Raw genomic sequence first — 18,417 nt, 5'->3', positions numbered from 1 at the left:
TCTACACCTCTTTGTCTCAAATTTTTGGTTGTAAAATTAATGGAGGACATGAGCTACCAAACTCATGGGCTACACTGAGCAGGAATGCGAGCTCTTCCACTGACAGTTAAAAACTATGAAAAACAGTCAGGAACCAAAGTACTGAAATTAATCAAACAGAGGTGCAACACACTTGAGGAGGTGTAGCGGGCAGGCGACAATCCCAAGGAAAGGGTTGAGGGTTCTAGTGGGAAAAAAAGAAGTTGATGCCAGTGGAGGAGGGGAAAAGAAATAAAAAGAGGGCAAATCCCATTTGGGGGGTTATCTTTATCATAGCACTGTGTATGAAGCACCTGGGGTAACTCTTCTCTCAGATGTTCCTCTGTCAGCATCAGTGATGCTTGGCAAATGTTCAAGTTTGTTGCACCAACAAAAATATCCTCAGGACAATCACAACTCAGATGGAAAGTACAGCCTGTAAGAAATAAGGAATTAGATTTTTTTTCCAGTAAAGAGAAAAAGCACACAGTTACAATTTCCAATATGCAAAACAAATGAAGGGTAATGATCCACATACTCCCCTTCCTCTTGAGGGTAAGGCAAGTAGCAGTGTGTTTGGCAGCAGATTTGTGTTGGATACTTTGAAAAACTTTCAAGATAATGAAGCAATGCAACATTCCCTGTGTGTTTTAAAGAACAGCCAAGACCAACATGTAAAAGTAGCTGTGCATCATAAAGAATCACAGAATGGTTTGAATTGGAAGGCACCTTAAAGACCATCTTGTTCCAACTCCTCTGCCATGGGCAGGGACACCTTCCACTAGACCAGGTTGCTCAGAGGTCATCCAGCCCGGCCTTGAGCAGTTCCACAGATGGGGCATTCACAACAACTCTGGGCAACCTGTTCCCAGTGCCTCACTACCCTTACAGTATTGCAACCAATAAATAAAGAATTTCTTCCTAGTATCTAATTTAAACCTATTCTCTTTATCGCCATGCTGCTGTAGAGAGGGGAAATGCAATAGTGTTTAAGGACCTTTCCAGGCTAACATCGCTGCATCAGAATCAGCAGTCAGCAAATCAAAGAAAAATTACAGACAGGAAAGAAAAACCTTCTCTGTTAGGGTCCTGTGTTTTGTTTTCGCAACTGATGTCAGTACTGAGAAATGTATTTAAATGTGTTTCCTACATTAAAGAGCAAATGTGAGGTAGCAAGCTTTCTCTCTCATCAACTTGTTAAGCTTCAGGTGGTATGGGCTGATCCCTCCACGGCTCAGGTAGGGATATGTCTGGAGTCTGGGGCTGCAATGATTGTCTTTCATAGACACCAAGCAGAGGGACCAATTAAACAACCTGTTTCAGCAGTAACTGAAGCAGCAGGAAACCACTATCAAAACCAAGTCCCCATGGACCAGAGCCCTAAGCCACATGGTAGAACAGATTGCTCTGATGGCTGACTGTGAACACTGGAGTTGGATTAGTCTGAGCCATGTGTCCATGTCTCTCTCCCTGCGATATGCAGAAAACAAAGGGAAATGTCAGCACAGCAATGCAGTGCTGAAGAACTGCATTTATTCTGCTTCACTACTCATTGAAAAAGTGGGCTGGGATTTCCTGGCCAGCAACCTGTTCACAGGACAGGGCTTCTCTAGTGATTGCCTTGGGAATCCTGAGCACAGCACCCCAAAATATTAGGCTCATCTTATGTGACTTTCTTCCTAATAAAAAAAGCCTCATGTTTTATTCAGGCCAGAAAAGGCAACACCAGCCCCCCTTCAAACCAGAAGTGTCAGATGACTATAGGACATGCCATGTGGGTGATACTGGTGACTGGTCACCCCAAAGTCTGTCTCCAGCAGCAGCAGGAGAACTTGGTTGCTTTCTACAGTCCATTTTCCTACTGTGCCCTCTGCATTCCCAGCTGTTTAACGCAGGTGGTGGGAGACATATCCACTCTTTGTATGGCACTGCTGTCCATGAATCCATCCAGTTGCTTTGGTAATGTGATGGTGCCACTGGCCTCCACAGCTTCCTGGGTGGCAAAGACACATCTAGATTCCTTGATAGTGCCAGTCTGAATCTTCATAAATTCCTTTTTGAAGACCCAGCTATACTTCACCCACTGGCCTTTATCTATGCAGTTGCTGACACGATCCCAGAACACCATCAGGAACCAAGGCAGGTTTGCTCCTTATGGGAGCTGGGCTGACCATCTCTCAGCTGACCAGGTTTATTCACCACCCCATTCGTCTTTAATACACTCTCCTATATTGCTCAGGATGGGCACCAGCCTGTGATCCCAAGGACGCCTGTGGAGCCTGTGCTGCAGTTGGGAGTGACTGTTTCTAATGTTTGCTTCAATTTATTTACTTGTCTTCCTTGAAACCAAATACACTCATATTGGATGCACATGACCTGCTTTTTCCCATTTCAATGTTAAAAGTGATCACTTTGTAGGATTGCAACCTCAGAGCAGCTTCCCACTAACACCCCTCAAATGAACTCACTGTGCCACTCTCTAGTGTTTGTTCCTGTGGGTTCCTGAACCAGCTTTTCCTGGAAGCAGGAATCTATTGCAACCAAAAATTCCACTTCTGCATCTCATCCTGACAAGGCACTGATCCAGCCCATACACAGGCTTCCACGTGTACCACCATCCTATATTTACTACTTCTCTGGCCCTACTGACCACACCTACTGAACTCAAAAAAGATTGACAGTACAGTCCTACTACAGCATTTTTATTAATAGCCACTGGAATTTCCACTCACATTTTCGAGATGCTTCTCTTTTCCTGTAATATTTTTATGCTGTGACACTTTTATCCTTCACGTACAGCATCACTCATCCATCTCTGCATCCTACTCTGTAATTCCAGAGGCTGGCAGTGTAGTATCTTGTTGGTTTTCTAGCCCCCAAGTCTCTGAAATGCCTGCTATCTTGGTGTTACCTGGCACCAGGAATTTGCATTCTCCTGGCTTGATTTTGAAGTCTTTAGCAACTGTGTAGGAAGAATTTTAAGTTTACCCTCACTTCATCGCTTAATATTGCATGTGCCAAACCCTTGACACAGTATTCTGCCTATTTTGTCTGTCTCATTTGTTGGGATCGTGCTGTTTATTTCCCTCATGTTTTTTTCAGAGGTAAACTGAATGTCAGCCATGTCCACCTTGTAGATCACATCAGTTCAAATTGGGTAGTCCTCTGCGTTTGTCGGCTTTCCCCTGCTTCTTAATGGAAATGCTCCTCTAGAAGTTCTTCAATTTCCAGTGACACAGGTTGCCTATGTTACAGCTCAGGTGCAGCCTACCTTTCTAGGCTGTTTCTCTCATCCATGAAGTTTTGCCAGTTCCTCGCATGCCTCAATCATCTACAAGCCCCTGTATCTCCCTCTGAGGTCATCATGCAGCCTTGGGACAAGGGACCTGCTCCCATACCCAGAGCATCCTGCCTTCCTGACATGGGCTGGGGAACCTTCCAGAGCTTAAATCAGCTTAATTGCTTTGGGAAGCTTACATCAGCCTAGTTTCTCCACTGGAAGTATAACTAGGATCACTCATTTCTTACCCATGCCTTATTAAGCTAATTAGCAATAAGGACAAATGTTCAAAAGCATGAAAAAACCCACACAGAGAAGACATGGCTAACCTGACCCTACTGCTGCAGCCTTCAGCCTTCCACAAACACCCCAAGAACTGGAAAAGTATCTTGTTGCAAGGCAGGCAAGGAGAAATTTAACTCATTTCTGTCCTTTAAATCAGGTTGTATTTTATGAATTCCCTACCTATTCAGGCACCCTTCAGTTGATTCAGATCAAGCAACTGACGAAGTTCAGGAGAGGTTTGGATATGTGCATGGCTACAGAAATCAGGAGCTCCTGTCACAATAATAAAAATCCTGGAAGCATAATTTTTGTACCTTTTCCTTAGAAATGGGGACAATCTCTAACAAGACATGTCTGCATGCCCGAGCCACAAGGGCCATATAGAGGACCAGATTATCCCACAAATGTCTGCCCTGAAGCATTTAATTGCCAGAGGCAGACCTTCCCTCCTGCCAGACACAGAAGAGAAGAGTAAAGAGGAGCTGGTACCAGATCTGATCCAGTGCCCTGCAACCTGGCTTCTGGGTAAACCAGAATTGTCTCTCCTTTGTGACTGTTGTGACCAGTGAACACCTCCTTACTGATAGTGCATGGACACTGATACTGAATGGACCGTCACGGCTGCTGTTGTATGTTCTATAGGTAGGTGGCCTACACTTACTACATACACAAAATATTTCAGTAGCAGGACTGTCAGGTTGCTCCACATGGAGGCTGAAGAGCTAGCTGAGCATAAAGAAAGTCTCGGGGAATTCAGGCAAAATTGCCCAGGTATGGCAAAGGAGGTTGGTATACAGAATATGAGCAGGGAATAAAGGCATTCATGGTGGGAGCACAGCACTGAGCATTACTAATTTTAACATTACAGAACATTACTGATTTTATTTTTTCTGAATTAAACATCAGAGTTTTAGGAAGTTTGGAGGAAGTTACCAAGATGTTGTAAAAGGCATGTTTGAAACAGCAGCAGAAGTGTGAGTGTCTCATGAAGTCACAAGTCTTTCATGAACAGCTGAAGGCTGGTTTGTGCTGGAGCAGGAGAGCTGCCACTGGGGCCTCTTATGCAAAGAGATGTGACTCCTTTTGTCACTGTGCCTACCCAACCAAGAGAAATACCCCATCAGGTTGGAAAGAATTTCTTTGTGTTTATTCAGCAAGCAGTGAGATATATTTATGTCTTCATGCATTCTAGCGACGGATAATTGATTTTCAAGCTGTTTTGCATGGCCAGGAAGAACCACCCCATGTATTCAATGCTTGTGTTGCCAGACCTTGCTGCCTTCCTGGGTAAGCCTGGCATGCCTTGCTGCCTTGTCCCAAGCAGCTGGGAAGTAGAAGACATTGATGCACTTTCTCACCCCCTCCCCAAAATCTTGGTTGATGCTAGAGTTGTCAGAGGAGAAAGTGCTCAGGTCCCCTTATGAGCATTGTAGAAGGAGAGGTGGGCTGAGGGCACAGGGTTCCGGGCAGGATCTCACCTCCTCTCCATCACAGGGAGTGACAGAGCCCCTTGCAGCTCCTGTGACCCATGGCCTGTCCTCTCAGGAGTGCAGCCTTCCCCAGTAGCCCAAATACAGGTTTATTGAGGAAAACACTTCCCATGACATGTGACACTTCCTGTATGCATATATGATTAAGCAAAAATTTCTGGAAACACGGGAGATCTACCAACCTGCCTCAATTACTATGATGTAGAAGAAGCAAACTAGTACATCCTCTATGTTTCTCCCCCAGCAATAAGGAGACCATTGGGAGATTACTGTTTGATGAATCATCTTCAGTGGTATTTTGAATTTTGAGATTTTTTAATGTCACTTCATTTGACCCATATCTTGTCTATTTTCCTTTCTGCCAGGTGTACTTCCCTCTGTTTCAACCTTCTTTACACTCACAATCATGAACATGAAGAGCCCCATACATGGGCTGCTGTGACTTTTTGCAGTTGGTTCTCTATGGGAGGTACCAACAATACAGGAAAAACTTACAGAATTGAATTTCTCAGTGCAATGACACGGGACGAATCCCCCAGCTTAAAATGTGAAAGAGCTGCTGAAAGAGCGAAACAGCATTTCACACTCACAAATCTACCGCGGGGGAGAAGCAGGTCAGGATGGATTCTGCTGTGGGGAGTTCTGCCACCCAGTGGCTTTTTTCCTGCACAGCTACAGTAGCTTTGAAATCTACACTGCTGCTAATTTAGGGTTGTTGACCTTTGTTGTCTCTGTACAAGAGAGGATAACAACACAGACCTGGCATAGTCTCTGCATATCCGAATTCTCAGCAGTTGCAGCTCTGTTATTGTTCCTGGATCTTTGCCTATGAAAACTTCATTCCATCCAAAAGTGGAGGTTCACATTTTCTCATTGCCAGCATGTTATTGCTTCCAAGAACTGAAGAGGAGCAGTTGTTTTCAGACAAGGCTCCTCCTAGTTCTAAACTGTTAGCAGTGGGGCCTTAAATTAAATTAAAAGGTATTTCATTTTTTTAAATCATAATCGTGTTTGTGCTGTAAAAGCAGAAACCTTGTTGTGTTTGGGAGGATACACAACAAGCTGTTAGGAGTTTCTGTTTCTTGTATGACCAGTCAGTATGGGAAGAGTGCACTGAGCCAACTGCTCCAGAACTCCACCAGCAGATAAAAAGCCCATTTGTCTCTGGGAAGTGCAGTAAGAAGGTGGGGAGACATCTTGCAGCAAACATGTAAGGTCTGTGATGTTTGTCTAATATTCTTGTAAATAATTCACTGTACCAAACTCTGTTTTCCATTAACTGCTGGGATCGGGTTAGCATTGTTCCTCTCAGTTGCTGCTTGTATGTTTTCCCTCCTGCAATGGCATGTTTTGACAACAGATAAATGCAGATAAATTGCAAGACAAACAATCTGCAAGTCAGATAAATTGTAATGATGTAAATGAAGGATGTTTCTCTTCAATTTTCTTGTTTATGGTAGCTATGGAAAAGCAAGCTGGAGCCAGTCAGTAGTGTAGGATTTCTCTTGACTCTCACTAATTTTATTTTTTTTATTTTATTTTGGAGTAGAAAAACTGCGTTTTTGAGGTGCCTTTCTCCACTGGCCATGCAGGCAGCCCAAGTCACAAGCTTAGACTAGACATCTAAGTTTTAGGCAAGCTAAAATTAGGGGAGATGAATTGTGCACAAAGCCCCAGTTCACCTCACAAGCTCCACAGTTACTTTAGGCTGACATGACCGAGAGGTAATCCTCTTCAGAGCTGACAAGATGTACCATGACCGCACCTGCCGGCACAAACGCCTGCACGAGTATCTGAGTGATGCTATGGCTTTCAGTCATGGATCTGAAAGCATTTTAGCAGCATGAGTCACGCATTGCGCTGGCCTGACATCTGGTTGTAAATACCGCTCTTAGGCTGTTTGGAGAGCTATGGGAATATTCTGAATGTTGACACAACTGGAGCTTTGGAGCCAACCGTGAAAACAGAAGGTCTGAGCTGTGTAGGTAGGCACTAATTCAGCTGTTCATCTCCCCTTACACTCACACAAAAGCTCATGCCTATTATGGATCTTGGTCTCTGTCAGTCATTGCCATGCAAGCAGATTTTTCCACAACCAACACAAATCCCACTTGAGCACATAAGTTTACGTTGAGAATAGCGTTGCCTTTGAGATGATATTTAAGACCATCACAGAGAAAATGAAGGTCTGCTGGGTGCATCCAACCCTGCCATCAAATCTACTTTTCTACCTCCCTTAAGAGGATTTCCCCCACGACCCAAGCTTCTGAATATTTCTCCATTATAGTCCTAAATTAAAAGGCCCTAGATCTGAGACTATTCCACCCAAAGGTTTAGATTTAAAAGAATCACCTTTTAGTTTGCATGCTAGAGAACTGCCCTCTATATTTGAATAAAATGTCTTTTATATTATCTGTGTATTGATTTCTAGGGCACTTACCCTTCAGCAAAATTAGTCCTTTGTATCATTGTTTCTCTCTAAATAGAGTCAGAAGGATTCAAAATGCCAGCTCAGTCATAATGACTTATAAAAACTGGGTTTGGATTTCAAAAATGACAGGCAACGTCATGCATGTCATGTTGTAGGATTTCGTGCCTCAAGAGAAGACTGCAGAAAAAGGTTTGAGGAACATGGAGAAATACCATGCCAACATTGCAAAAGTTGTGATTGATTGCTGGTATTATTTTTCAAGAGTCACATGCTGGGGCAGTGCTGAAGGACGGCTGGGGTGACCCTGGAAATACATTTGGTTTAGTGCAGTTATAGTCAACCTTCTTGAAAACACAAATCTCATCCTTCATCTGAAGCAGAATTAGAAGAGCAGCAGGGGCCCTGTTGAAAGGCAATCCACTAAGCCTTTTCAGCCAACTCTGCAGCCACACTAAAGCCAACACTGACCGGATTGTCAGCTGCCAGAACCTGGGAAGGACCCCAGTAAGTGTTAGGGCATGAGCAGACTGCTTTTGCGCTGTGAAACCACTGATTGCTTCCCAGCACTCCCTTGGGAATGAACAGATTACCTGTTCCTATTTCATATTTAGATAATAAGTCTTGTTTCAAAAAGCAGTTTTTTTAGCTGAGCATGGAGGCCTGCAGGCTGCAGCTACACATCATCAGGTTATTTACACTTCATGCACCACAGGGGCCTGGCTAGTGGGGGATCTTGCTTCATTATTCATGCCTACATTTGTGCCTCACTTGTTTGCCAAGTTGTGTCCTTATCCGTAAAATTCCTAAACATTTGTCATACACATTGGGATCTGCTTTTGTAACAGCTCCGGCCCCCTCAGACTTCTGCTTTACTATCCCATACAAGAGGATAAAGGGGAGGAGAAGCAGGAGTAGAAGGACTGGGGCAGAGATCCAGGGGAGATTCTTAGAAGAAACAGATTTTCCCACCCTTGATGCAGCTGGGGAGGAGAGGAGCAGTCACCTCGCACCTGGAAATGCTAAAGCAGCAGTCATGCTGCTTTCTGCACACTGTCACATTTACAACAGCAGCTGTGTTGGTTTTTTAAGGCTCTGAAAGACAAGGAAGTGAGGCAGGAATTCCTCTTCAGTGCCCCAACAGTCTGCCCTTCACACATCTGCTGGCTTTACCTGCACCTTGAGCTGCACTTGCTTCCCCTCTATACAGTCACAAAAGAGGTAAATCATGAGATTAAGAATCAAAATGAACACAAGCAACCTGTAAGCAATGAAGATCTCTGGATAAATAGTGGGATAAATAAGTAGTGGGGTTGGGGTTTCTGGTACGCTGATACTGCTGTCTCACTTTCAGGCTGACAAACAGTACTGTAAGATTGACAGGTCATGGGACACTGAAGAGTACTTACCATAAGACACAGAGATTTTATGCAGATTTATAAATTCAGAAAAAATTCCCAGCTTGGACAAAGGAACAGGACCTCAAAGGTAGAGGTCAGCTTTGTCAGCTTTGAAACACTTCACACATGTAAAGCCAAGCGCGATAAAGCACTGAAGAAAACTAAACACATCCCAGTCCCTCTGTTCATGTTACTACCCATCTACAAATCAACCTATCCTGGTTGCCCATCCTGGCAACTCTGAGAGAGGAACCCACTAATTTTGAAAATGTCTGGTTCTCTCCAGAGGAAACATAGTTATATTCTTAAACACTGATTACTCTGACGCAGTCCTTACAGTGGGTCCCTTTAGTCCAACTACAGTAGTAACATGTCTGACGTTATTAATGTGGGTAGGCACGAAGGAATATGCACACAAGGAAACAGTCATAAAACTGAAGATGTTAACATTAGAAAAATACAGCAAGGGGACAATGATCACCAAGTCTGGATGTAAATGAGGAGATTATGATTTCTTCACAAAGTTAAAACACAAAAGGAATACCTCTGTGACAAAAAGAGCTGGAAATGTTAATACTATGGCAAACAATCCTGGTGAAATGGGAGGATAGACTAAAGCAGTGCAGTTCAGTTGTGATTTTTGTTTGTTTGCTTATTTACTAATGAAGTAGCACCTCTATTTATGTGTTTCTTTCACTCTCATTTCAGGTGGGATAATGCAGAAGCTAACAACGTCCAGAACTACAACAAAATGGATACTGGCACAACACACAACTATGTCAATAATGTGGATGCAAGAGCCAATTTTTATAAGAGAATTGGATATTGAGATCTCTGAATAATGATTAGAGTCACTGATTCATACTTTGCTTCTAATTAAAAACAACCTGGATTTCTCCCTCAGAAATAGTAAAAATGGGGGGGAGCAGTGAAGCCAGAAAAAAGTACAAGATTCCAATGGGGTTTTTTTTCAGCTAAGGCTAAAAAAGTAATTTAAAAGATAACACTGCTAATAATCCAAACTGCGATTTATCTCTTGCCATTTTTTAGCTTACTTCAGGAGAATATTCAGAGTTTTCATCTGTGCCTGCAGTTTCTCAAGCAGCAGATTAATGCTGCATGAAAGTTATAACACTGCTTAACAAGATTTTATCTGCCTTGCATTTTATCTGCCAATACCTCTGTCTAACAGCAGTACAAAACAGCAGTGCAGGCCATTCAGAGAGCTGTCCCTGTCCTGAGGTCTTCAAGAGTCAGAGGTTTTCAAGACCCAGCTGGATAAACTACTGAGTAACCTTGTCTGACCTCAGCACTGGCCCTGCATTGAGCAGGAGGTCAGACTAGAGACCTACGAGGTACCTGCCAACCCGAATTTTGTGATCACCTTACGTCAGTCTGTTTGTTCCCTGCACAAAAAGGCAGTGTCTCTTATCTGTGCTTCATAAAGATCTACACAGAGCATTGACAAAACTTCATTAATGAAAGGATGTGGACGTACACTGTGTTTATGAATCCTGTTGGTTCAGGTTTTAGACTTGAGAAAATCTTTACAGAATGTGTGCTTATACAGAGAAGGTTTGGGATAGCAGACTGACTGTATGACATTTGTGACCTTGGAAGAAACACCATTTCAGAAACATCCAAACAGAACATTTTAAGGAAATACAATTTCTTTTTTCATTAAAACTGTCAGGTTGTCAATTAAAGACATCTGTAAGCATCTCCTGTACCTAAATCTTTCCCAGAAATAACAGGTACTACCTATGTTCACTTCTCTGTACTTATTAGCTCTGCTTTAACTTAGGTAGTTTATCACACACTTTTGAAGCCCTGCACAGTACCAAGCAAGCCTGTTCATTAACACATTCCCTCTGGAATACCCTGCAGTACTTTTGTGGGCTGTAGCATCAGTACTGTGCAATGAACAAAAGATCCATGTCCGTATCCATATCCGTACACACACCATGTAGGACGGAACTGGCAGCGCATCCTCTGCCAGAGGCTCACCAGCCTGCAGTGCTGTGGATCCGAACTCAAACGTGCTTGGTAAGGCTGAACCATCCTGGCTCTGGTGCTCTGGAACTCCAATCCTGGCACAAGTCTTATTTGCTATCCACCAGCAACAAGATCCATTTGATCCAAAGATCATCTTCTGGGCCCTAGTACTTGTGCCATCTCTTTCAAGCATGCCCTGCACATTAGGTGCACTACACACGTCCTTCAAAAGGGTTCAAATTCCAGCTTGTACTAAGCACCTCCCCGTGGGAACGTGATCAACACCTCGCAGAGACTGCAGTTCTAACATACTGCAGCACAAGACGCTGTGCAGATGCTGGAAGGAAGGAGGGAGGGAGGGAGGGAAGAAAAGCATCATTCATTTATCTGCTTCACTTCTTCCATGCTATTCTACTTCAGCTGAAATTTTCATTTCTGCCTTCAGCCTGCCTGTAGGGGCCATTACGCTCTTCAATGCCACTGTAGCCTACCCTTTTCCTTCTGGGCACAGTGCTTCCAGCTTTTATCTCCCTGTACTGATATGTCTGTCTACTCCTTTGAACTCCTACTGGTGTTTACCCTTCTCTGCAAGCAGGCGGAAAGGATAAACACTCATTTTCAGCGACTGTATCCCTCTGATCTTCTCACAACACACAGTCATTAAGATTAACTCCTTTTCGGTGTGTCTAGTGTGGAGAGGCTCACAGTGCTTTAAACCACGGAATTTAGGCTTGCTGGAATGAAAACTACTTTATCATTTGATACAGCAGCAGCTTGCTAACTTTGGCCACAATTCTTAAAACTGTAAATAAAACTACACACAGAGTAGTCTTTTACAAGCTTGCAGCCCGTAATTCCTAACTCGTGTCAGAGGCATGCTTCAGGGGCTCCAGACTTCTAAAGTTTGCAATTTTAGAACAGGAAAAGCATCAACGTTCACACAAACTGCAGCTCTTAGGCTATTATTGTACATTTAGGATCAGGGAATATATATGAAGTGAGATAGCATGTTTCCTGGAAGACAAATTATACAACGTACCAAGATATGAATAACTCCTGTTATGTCCAAATGGAGAGTTTATGTACTTTTTAAGTTACAAGAGAAGCTAGATGAGAGATTCTTTGCTAAGGAACAAGCCTGAGATCTGAATAACCAAGGTAAGTCATCCAAATGCCTGACACTCTCCGTGGATAGCCAGTCGATTCTCCTGTGACTACTAAGCAGAGGGCTTTTCAATTCCAGTTCTGTCCTTTGTGCAGTGAAAGTGAAGTCCTGCATCATCACTGTAAACTTTTACTGTTAGCTGGGAAACATCCTCAACATCATTAGCTACCTCTATTCTACTCACTTCTCTGCTTATCTGACTTTATAAATAAAGTTCTCTTACAGCTAGCCATAAACTGCAGCAATCTAGTCACAAAATTAAAACACAAAGACAGACGGCCTATAATTCATTTAATATTTCAGGCAACTATTAACAACATTGAATTTCCTATCTGTACACGTACAATTCTTTAAGTGTCACCTCTGCCACTCATACCAGACAGGGTTAAGAATTTTCTTACATTTCATACACAAACTCTTAAGTCAGAATTTAAAGTATTTATTTTATAAAATCTAAATCCAACCAGCACACCTTATGACTTAATTTCTTTCTGCTCCACAGGTTTCAGACGCCGTTTAATGACAAGCTCTCCGTTGCTTGTAAGAAAGGTGCTGGGTATTTCCTCTTCTGTTGGCAACCCGTAGGGTAGTTTCAGTGGCTTTATTCTACAGGTAAAAGAGTTTGCTTAGTGAAGTCCTGTGACTAGAAGAGAGTTACATTAAATATTCCAAATTAACAAATAAATAAACAAATAATTAACAAACCTTATCAGATGTTTAATAACTTTCAGTCTGGAATTCACAGAAGGGATATTTTTGTGCAGTCTTGGCTGATGCGCCTACATAAAGGATAAAACGGGTTTTACAAATGCTTTGTCAAATCCCAAATCTCTGTTCACTGAACTTTTCACACTATCGGTAAAAATATAAACCGCAATTGCAAATGTAAGATTTAGAGAACCATCATGCATCACGAACATAAAAATATGAAATCAAAACTGGATCAAACTTGATTCCAGTAAAATGACAATTTCAGCTTTATTCCCATTCCGTTATCAATACATTTTTCTTCCAGCTGTTAAAAACACTATAAATGTAAATACAGGAATTTAGGAGCAAAACTGCTTGTTTCAGTTACATCTTAAATGGATCAAGCACACATTCTCTGTAATATAACACTGACTAGATGAATCTTTGCACAATGTGCAGCTAGCCTGAAAAGCTTGGATAAACGCATCTTTGATACAAACTCTTAGAGTCTTGGCTTTCAAAGCCTTTTCATTGATAAATGAGTCTTATCTGCCTTTCTGCAATATCTAAGTAACATGACCCACAGAGAAAACTGAATTCAAAGTATTTACAAATCTATTTCTATTATTTTAGCAGAATTCTCAGGGTGAAGTTCTCAGGCACGGAGCACAATACCATAGAGGGATATTTTGAAAGCGTATTTGCCATGAACATTCCCCTCAGCTGCTATAAATGTAATTATGTTTTGTGACTGCAAAATTGAGGTCCTTAAAAAACCAACCACCTTAATGCTTCATTTCTGTTGTATACAACAAGTACAAAGAACAACAATCATACTTTATCCAGCCCAAGGTCACGTATTATCTTCTTTTCCCAATATGGGCGACCAATGACACTTTTTATTCTAGTAATAACATGGATTTTGTGGGGCTGCTCAGGGTCACCTCCATACTTCTCATGATCTCCAGGCCGTGGCTGAAATACCTAGAATGAAAAGTTCACAAAACCAGAAGTTTTTTCCCTAAATATCTGATAATTTTTAGTATAGTCAGCTACTCTCTAAAACATACTTCAACCTTGGTAAATATTCTTACATGTTTTTCTTTTCAGGCAGTCAAAGTACCAACAAAGTGAAATAAAATTTAGCTTTTATAACATGAAGTCAAATATATCTTTATAATGGTTTGGTGATAGTGACTCATAGAAACACATGGACAACACCGGACCAGCACAACACCTAATTCATGTGCATCTCCTCAGGGAGCCCGTGCTCAGCCTCTGCATGGCACGTTTTTCCACAGGCTTTAAGAATGCTTTTAAGGAAAAGTATGAACTGACACAAGATGGTATCTTGCAAAAATCTAAATGTAAAAATGTAAAGTGCAAGTCAAACTTCCCATCATTTTGGTTTAATTATTTATTGGACAAAATATTTCATTTGGAAGGGACTTACCAACAATCATCTAGTCCATTTCCTGATCACTTCAGGGTGGACCAAAAGTTAAAACATTATTAAGGTATTGTCCAAATGCCTCTTAAACACTGACAGGCTTGGGCAGCTGAACACCTCTCTAGAAAACCTGTTCCAGTGTTTGACCACCCTCTCAGTAAAGAAGTGCTTCCTGATGTCCAGTTTGAACCTGCCCTGATGCAGGTCTAAGCCATTCCCATGCACACTGTCACTGGATCTCAAGAACAGCTCAGCACCTCCCTCTCTGCTTCCCCTCAGGAAGCTGCAGAGAGCAGTGAGGTCACCTCTGAGCCTCCTTCTCTCTGAACCAGACAAAGCCAGAGTCCTCAGCTGCTCCTCTCAGGACATGCCTTCCAGCCCTGTCACCAGCTCTGTTGCCCTTCTCTGGATGCATTCAAAGACCTTCATGTCCTTCTTAAATTGGGGGGGCTCACACAAACTGCACACAGCACTGGAGGTGAGGCTGTACCAATGCTGAATACAGTGGGACAATCACCGCCTTTGACTGTCTGGCTGTGCTGTGTTTGATGCCCTCCAGGATGGGGTTTGCCCCCCTGGCTGCCCGCCTTCCCTGCTGACTCCTGTTGAGTTGTTGCCCACCAGCTCCCCCAGATCCCTTTCTTCAGGGCTGCTCTCCAGCCGCTCTTGTCCCCATTTATACCTGTGCCCCGTATCACTCGGTACCAGGTGCAGTATCTGGCATTTGTTCTTGCTAAATTTCATGCCACTGATGATTGTCCAATGTTCCAATCTGTCTAGACCCCTCTGCAAACTTGTTAATGGTGCATTCAACTCTTGCATCCAGATCATTGATAAATATTCTGAACAGACCTGGCCCTAGAACTGAAGCCTGAGAAACATCGCTGTTGCCCTGTCACCAGTCAGACCCCATCCACTGCAACCCTCTGGGCTCTGCCTTTCAGCCAGTTCTTCACTGTGAACTCACTCATCCCACAGAATCTCTGGAAATCTGTCATACCGCAGCAAACACAAAATTTAGCAAGCTAACACCCGTTTTTTCAGTTTCTCAATTACTGAAGCACATACCGAGTCTGGAATTCTCGACCTGGTAAAGAGGCAGCGAGCCCAGGCTGGGGACGCCATCCCCTCCATCCTCTTTCCCAGCAGCTGCAAAGAGAGGAGGGCACAACTCGTCTGCACTTTCCTTGCAGCTCTGAATACTCGCAAACAGACGACGCAGCCACAAGCCCCATTCCCCGCGCGGATCCCTACACGCATCCCAACCTCCCAGGCGACTGCGAGTCCCAGCCCAGATCCCCACCTGGATCCCCACCTTCTCAGCGGCTGCGTGCCCCAGCTCTAGCCCGGATCCCGCCTCAGATCCCCCCCGATCCCCACCTGGATCCCGCCCTAGAACACCCCCGATCCCCACCTGGATCCCGCCCCAGATCCCCCCATTCTCACCCTCCCGGCTCCTGCGAGCCCCAGGCCCGCCCGGCCCGCCCCGGCGGCCATTACGGTGCGCACCGCTTCTTTCGGCCGGACACCAGCGCCGCTGCACTTGAGTTCCGAGCGGGCGGAAGGACAAGGGTGCGACACCGCCTCTCTCCATTGTCCCCCTCAGCTCCCTGCCCTTTCCCGGTAGCCGTCCCGGCCCCGGTCCCCGTCCATGTCGCGGTCGGGAGGCAATGGCACCGCCGCGCTGGAGCGGGCCGGGGCAGAGACGGTGAAGCGGGCGGTGGAGCTGGACGTGGCATCTCGGTTCCAGGAGTCACTGGTGTGTTACCAGGAGGGCATCGATCTCCTGCTGCAGGTGGTGAAAGGTACCGGGCGAGGGGGCGCCGCGGCCTCAGGGGTCGGGGGCGGTTCCGGGAACACTCGAGCTGTGTCGGGCGCAGAGGGCCGTCGACATACGGGGAAGAACAGAGGGACAGCTGGCGGTGTCTCCCCAGAAGAGCGGGGCCAGGAAGTGCTGGGGAGAGTTTTTTAATGGCTCCTGTGCTTTTATGGGTTACAGCCACGAAGGATGAGGCAAAAAAGCACCGCTACCGGCAGAAGATCTCCGAGTACATGACCAGAGCCGAAGACATTAAAAAACACATCGAGAAAGAGAAACAAGGTATGTATAAAAATCTAAACGGAGGGTGCCAAGAGGATGGAGCCAGGCCCTTCTCAGTGATGCCCAGCAATAGGACATGAGGCAATGGGCAGAAACCAATGCCCAGGAAGTTCCACCTGAATATGAGGAAGAACTTTATTGTGTGGGTGATCAAGCTCTGGAAGAGGCTGTCCAGAGGGGTTGTGGAGTCTCCCTCACTGGAGATAGTGAAGAACTGTCTGGACACAATCCTGGACCATGTGCTCTGGGATGACCCTGCTTAAGCAGGGAAGCTGGACCAGATGACCCACTGTGGTCCCTTCCAACCTGACCCATTCTGTGATTCTGTGAGCTGTGATGTACCCGTTCGCTTTTAAATGTCTATTCTTTTGCAAATGTTTGATGGGTGAGGTGTTTTAACACAGAAATTATGTCCTGACCTTTACTTAAACAGAGACCTACTTTCTTTTCAGATGGCAAATACCATAAGCAAATCAGGATAGAGGAAAACGCAATGGGTTTTGGCTACGAAAAGCTTTTCCATGAGTACCTTACTGAGGTTGTTTCTGAAGTTTGGGTGGAGGACCCATACATTAGGCACGTTCATCAGGCAAGTAGATACTCGGTGTAACTAATACAGATGTAGCTACTAGAGACATTCCAAGTTACTAAATTAAATAAAACTTTTACAGTTGTATAACTTTCTACGATTCTGTGAGATGCTAATTAAGGGGCCGTGCAAAGTGAAAACAATCCACCTCCTCACTTCCTATGATGAGGTAAGTGTCTAGATTTTGGTTTCTACTGATGTGGCAGGCGATGCCACATGCAAAAAAAAAAAAAATAGACTTGTTCTTACTTACCAGAACTTGTTAGACTCAGTCTCTGATGATTTCAGCAGAAAACTCAGATTTAAGAGAAAAATAAGAATGTGATAGTTGAACATAAGTAATTTTGTAAGTTCAGAGTTTTCTGATAACTCTAACAAATTCTTGGTAAGCAGAGTCTTAAATCGAAAAGATGTTTCTGTGAAAGTTTTGTTGTGGAAAATGTCATCAAAAGCAAAGCATCTATGGAGATATGGGGTTTTTTGCTCTTCCAACAGCTGTATTTAGTTGTCATTTTAGAGGCTTTAACGAGCTGTAATCTCTCAAACTAGCACTGCATTTATTTAAACTATTACTGCACGTATTTTTAATAGTAATTCATATCTAGTTGCAGAGGGCTGAGAGTAAGCTCCTCCTCCACATCCCTTAGCAAATGTACCTGTAATCTGTCTGCTCTTTATCCTGTCTTTGAAACTGCAAATCTACTTTGATTGTAAAAGTTTTTGTTGGTGAGTTTAGGAAGAGGTGACCAGAAGTGAATATATACTAAAAAACAAACGAACAAAAAAAACCCTCACCACATTATTTTTATTTTTTACAGGGTAGTGGGAGGAGTCAGCAGATGAGTGGCTTGGAAGAAATACAACAGTCATTAAGAAATTATGGAGTAACACTGAATATTGAATTTTCATCTTCAATACATGATCGAGAAATCAGGTGCGGGATGTAAAAAGTTATCAAATTCCAGTTATTGGAAGTCAAACTGTTTAACCCTAACTTTTGAGACAATTATTAATTACAGCTGTGGTTAACAAAGTAGAAGGCAATGGCCCTCACTGGATAAAATCAGCCTCCATAGTTTCATGTTGTCTAATTGTGAACATAATATTAGTTGTCTCTTTATACTGTGTCTTCTATGGTTGACACAGGTATCAGTGACACTAGGAAATAATTGTGATTGAAACAAGAAGCTTGTGCATCATGTGGATGTAACTATTTTTTTATTCAACATACTCATAGTATTCAAATTTGTGAATTTTTAAAACAGATTCAACAATGGATGGATGATTAAGATTGGAAGGGGTCTTGATTATTTTAAGAAACCGCAGGTAAAAATGCTTTGACCTCTTTAATTAACTTAGAATGAGCTCTTCTACAGTATTTGCTCACCATGTCAATTCTGTTAATTTCTGCAGGGTCGTTTCAGCATTGGATACTGTGACTTTGACTTGCGACCTTGTCATGAAACAACAGTGGATGTCTTTCACACTAAACACACAAAGAAAATGTAATCAGATATGACTGCTTT

The 18,417-nt window shown here is 43.4% G+C and overlaps 3 protein-coding genes across 4 annotated transcripts in view; 2 read left to right on the top strand and 1 right to left on the bottom strand.

Moving 5' to 3' along the window:
• The first annotated feature begins 6,821 nt into the window (after positions 1-6,821).
• On the top strand, positions 6,822-9,919 carry LYG2 (lysozyme g2). The gene is given in 7 exon segments (XM_027675190.1): positions 6,822-6,870; positions 6,969-7,058; positions 7,740-7,837; positions 8,859-8,941; positions 8,943-8,989; positions 9,232-9,289; positions 9,610-9,919. Coding segments are annotated over 7 exon segments (546 nt in total). The 3' UTR covers positions 9,731-9,919.
• A 2,560-nt stretch (positions 9,920-12,479) lies between these two features.
• MRPL30 (mitochondrial ribosomal protein L30) lies at positions 12,480-15,737 on the bottom strand. Its single transcript, XM_027674892.1, has 5 exons — positions 15,648-15,737; positions 15,270-15,350; positions 13,589-13,735; positions 12,767-12,840; positions 12,480-12,667 (listed from the first exon to the last, which is right to left on the bottom strand). The coding sequence occupies exons 1-5, from the start codon at positions 15,696-15,698 to the stop codon at positions 12,535-12,537; spliced, it is 486 nt and encodes a 161-aa protein (XP_027530693.1). The 5' UTR covers positions 15,699-15,737; the 3' UTR covers positions 12,480-12,534.
• Positions 15,708-18,417, top strand: part of MITD1 (microtubule interacting and trafficking domain containing 1) — a 3,604-nt gene continuing 894 nt past the window's right edge. Inside the window, exons 1-7 of one of the 2 annotated variants that reach the window (XM_027674889.1) lie at positions 15,708-15,773; positions 16,201-16,302; positions 16,755-16,891; positions 16,974-17,060; positions 17,710-17,825; positions 18,157-18,217; positions 18,305-18,404. In XM_027674889.1, the coding sequence (XP_027530690.1) occupies positions 16,254-16,302; positions 16,755-16,891; positions 16,974-17,060; positions 17,710-17,825; positions 18,157-18,217; positions 18,305-18,400 (546 nt within the window). In that variant the 5' untranslated portion in view covers positions 15,708-15,773; positions 16,201-16,253 and the 3' untranslated portion in view covers positions 18,401-18,404. The other variant, XM_027674888.1, reaches the window with a different exon arrangement.

The sequence above is a fragment of the Neopelma chrysocephalum genome, unplaced genomic scaffold (assembly GCF_003984885.1).
Source record: "Neopelma chrysocephalum unplaced genomic scaffold, ASM398488v2 Primary Assembly neopelma1_25, whole genome shotgun sequence".
NCBI lineage: Eukaryota > Metazoa > Chordata > Aves > Passeriformes > Pipridae > Neopelma > Neopelma chrysocephalum.
The sequence above is the reverse complement of the archived record's forward strand: the minus strand, read 5'-3'. Positions and strand labels throughout refer to the sequence as shown.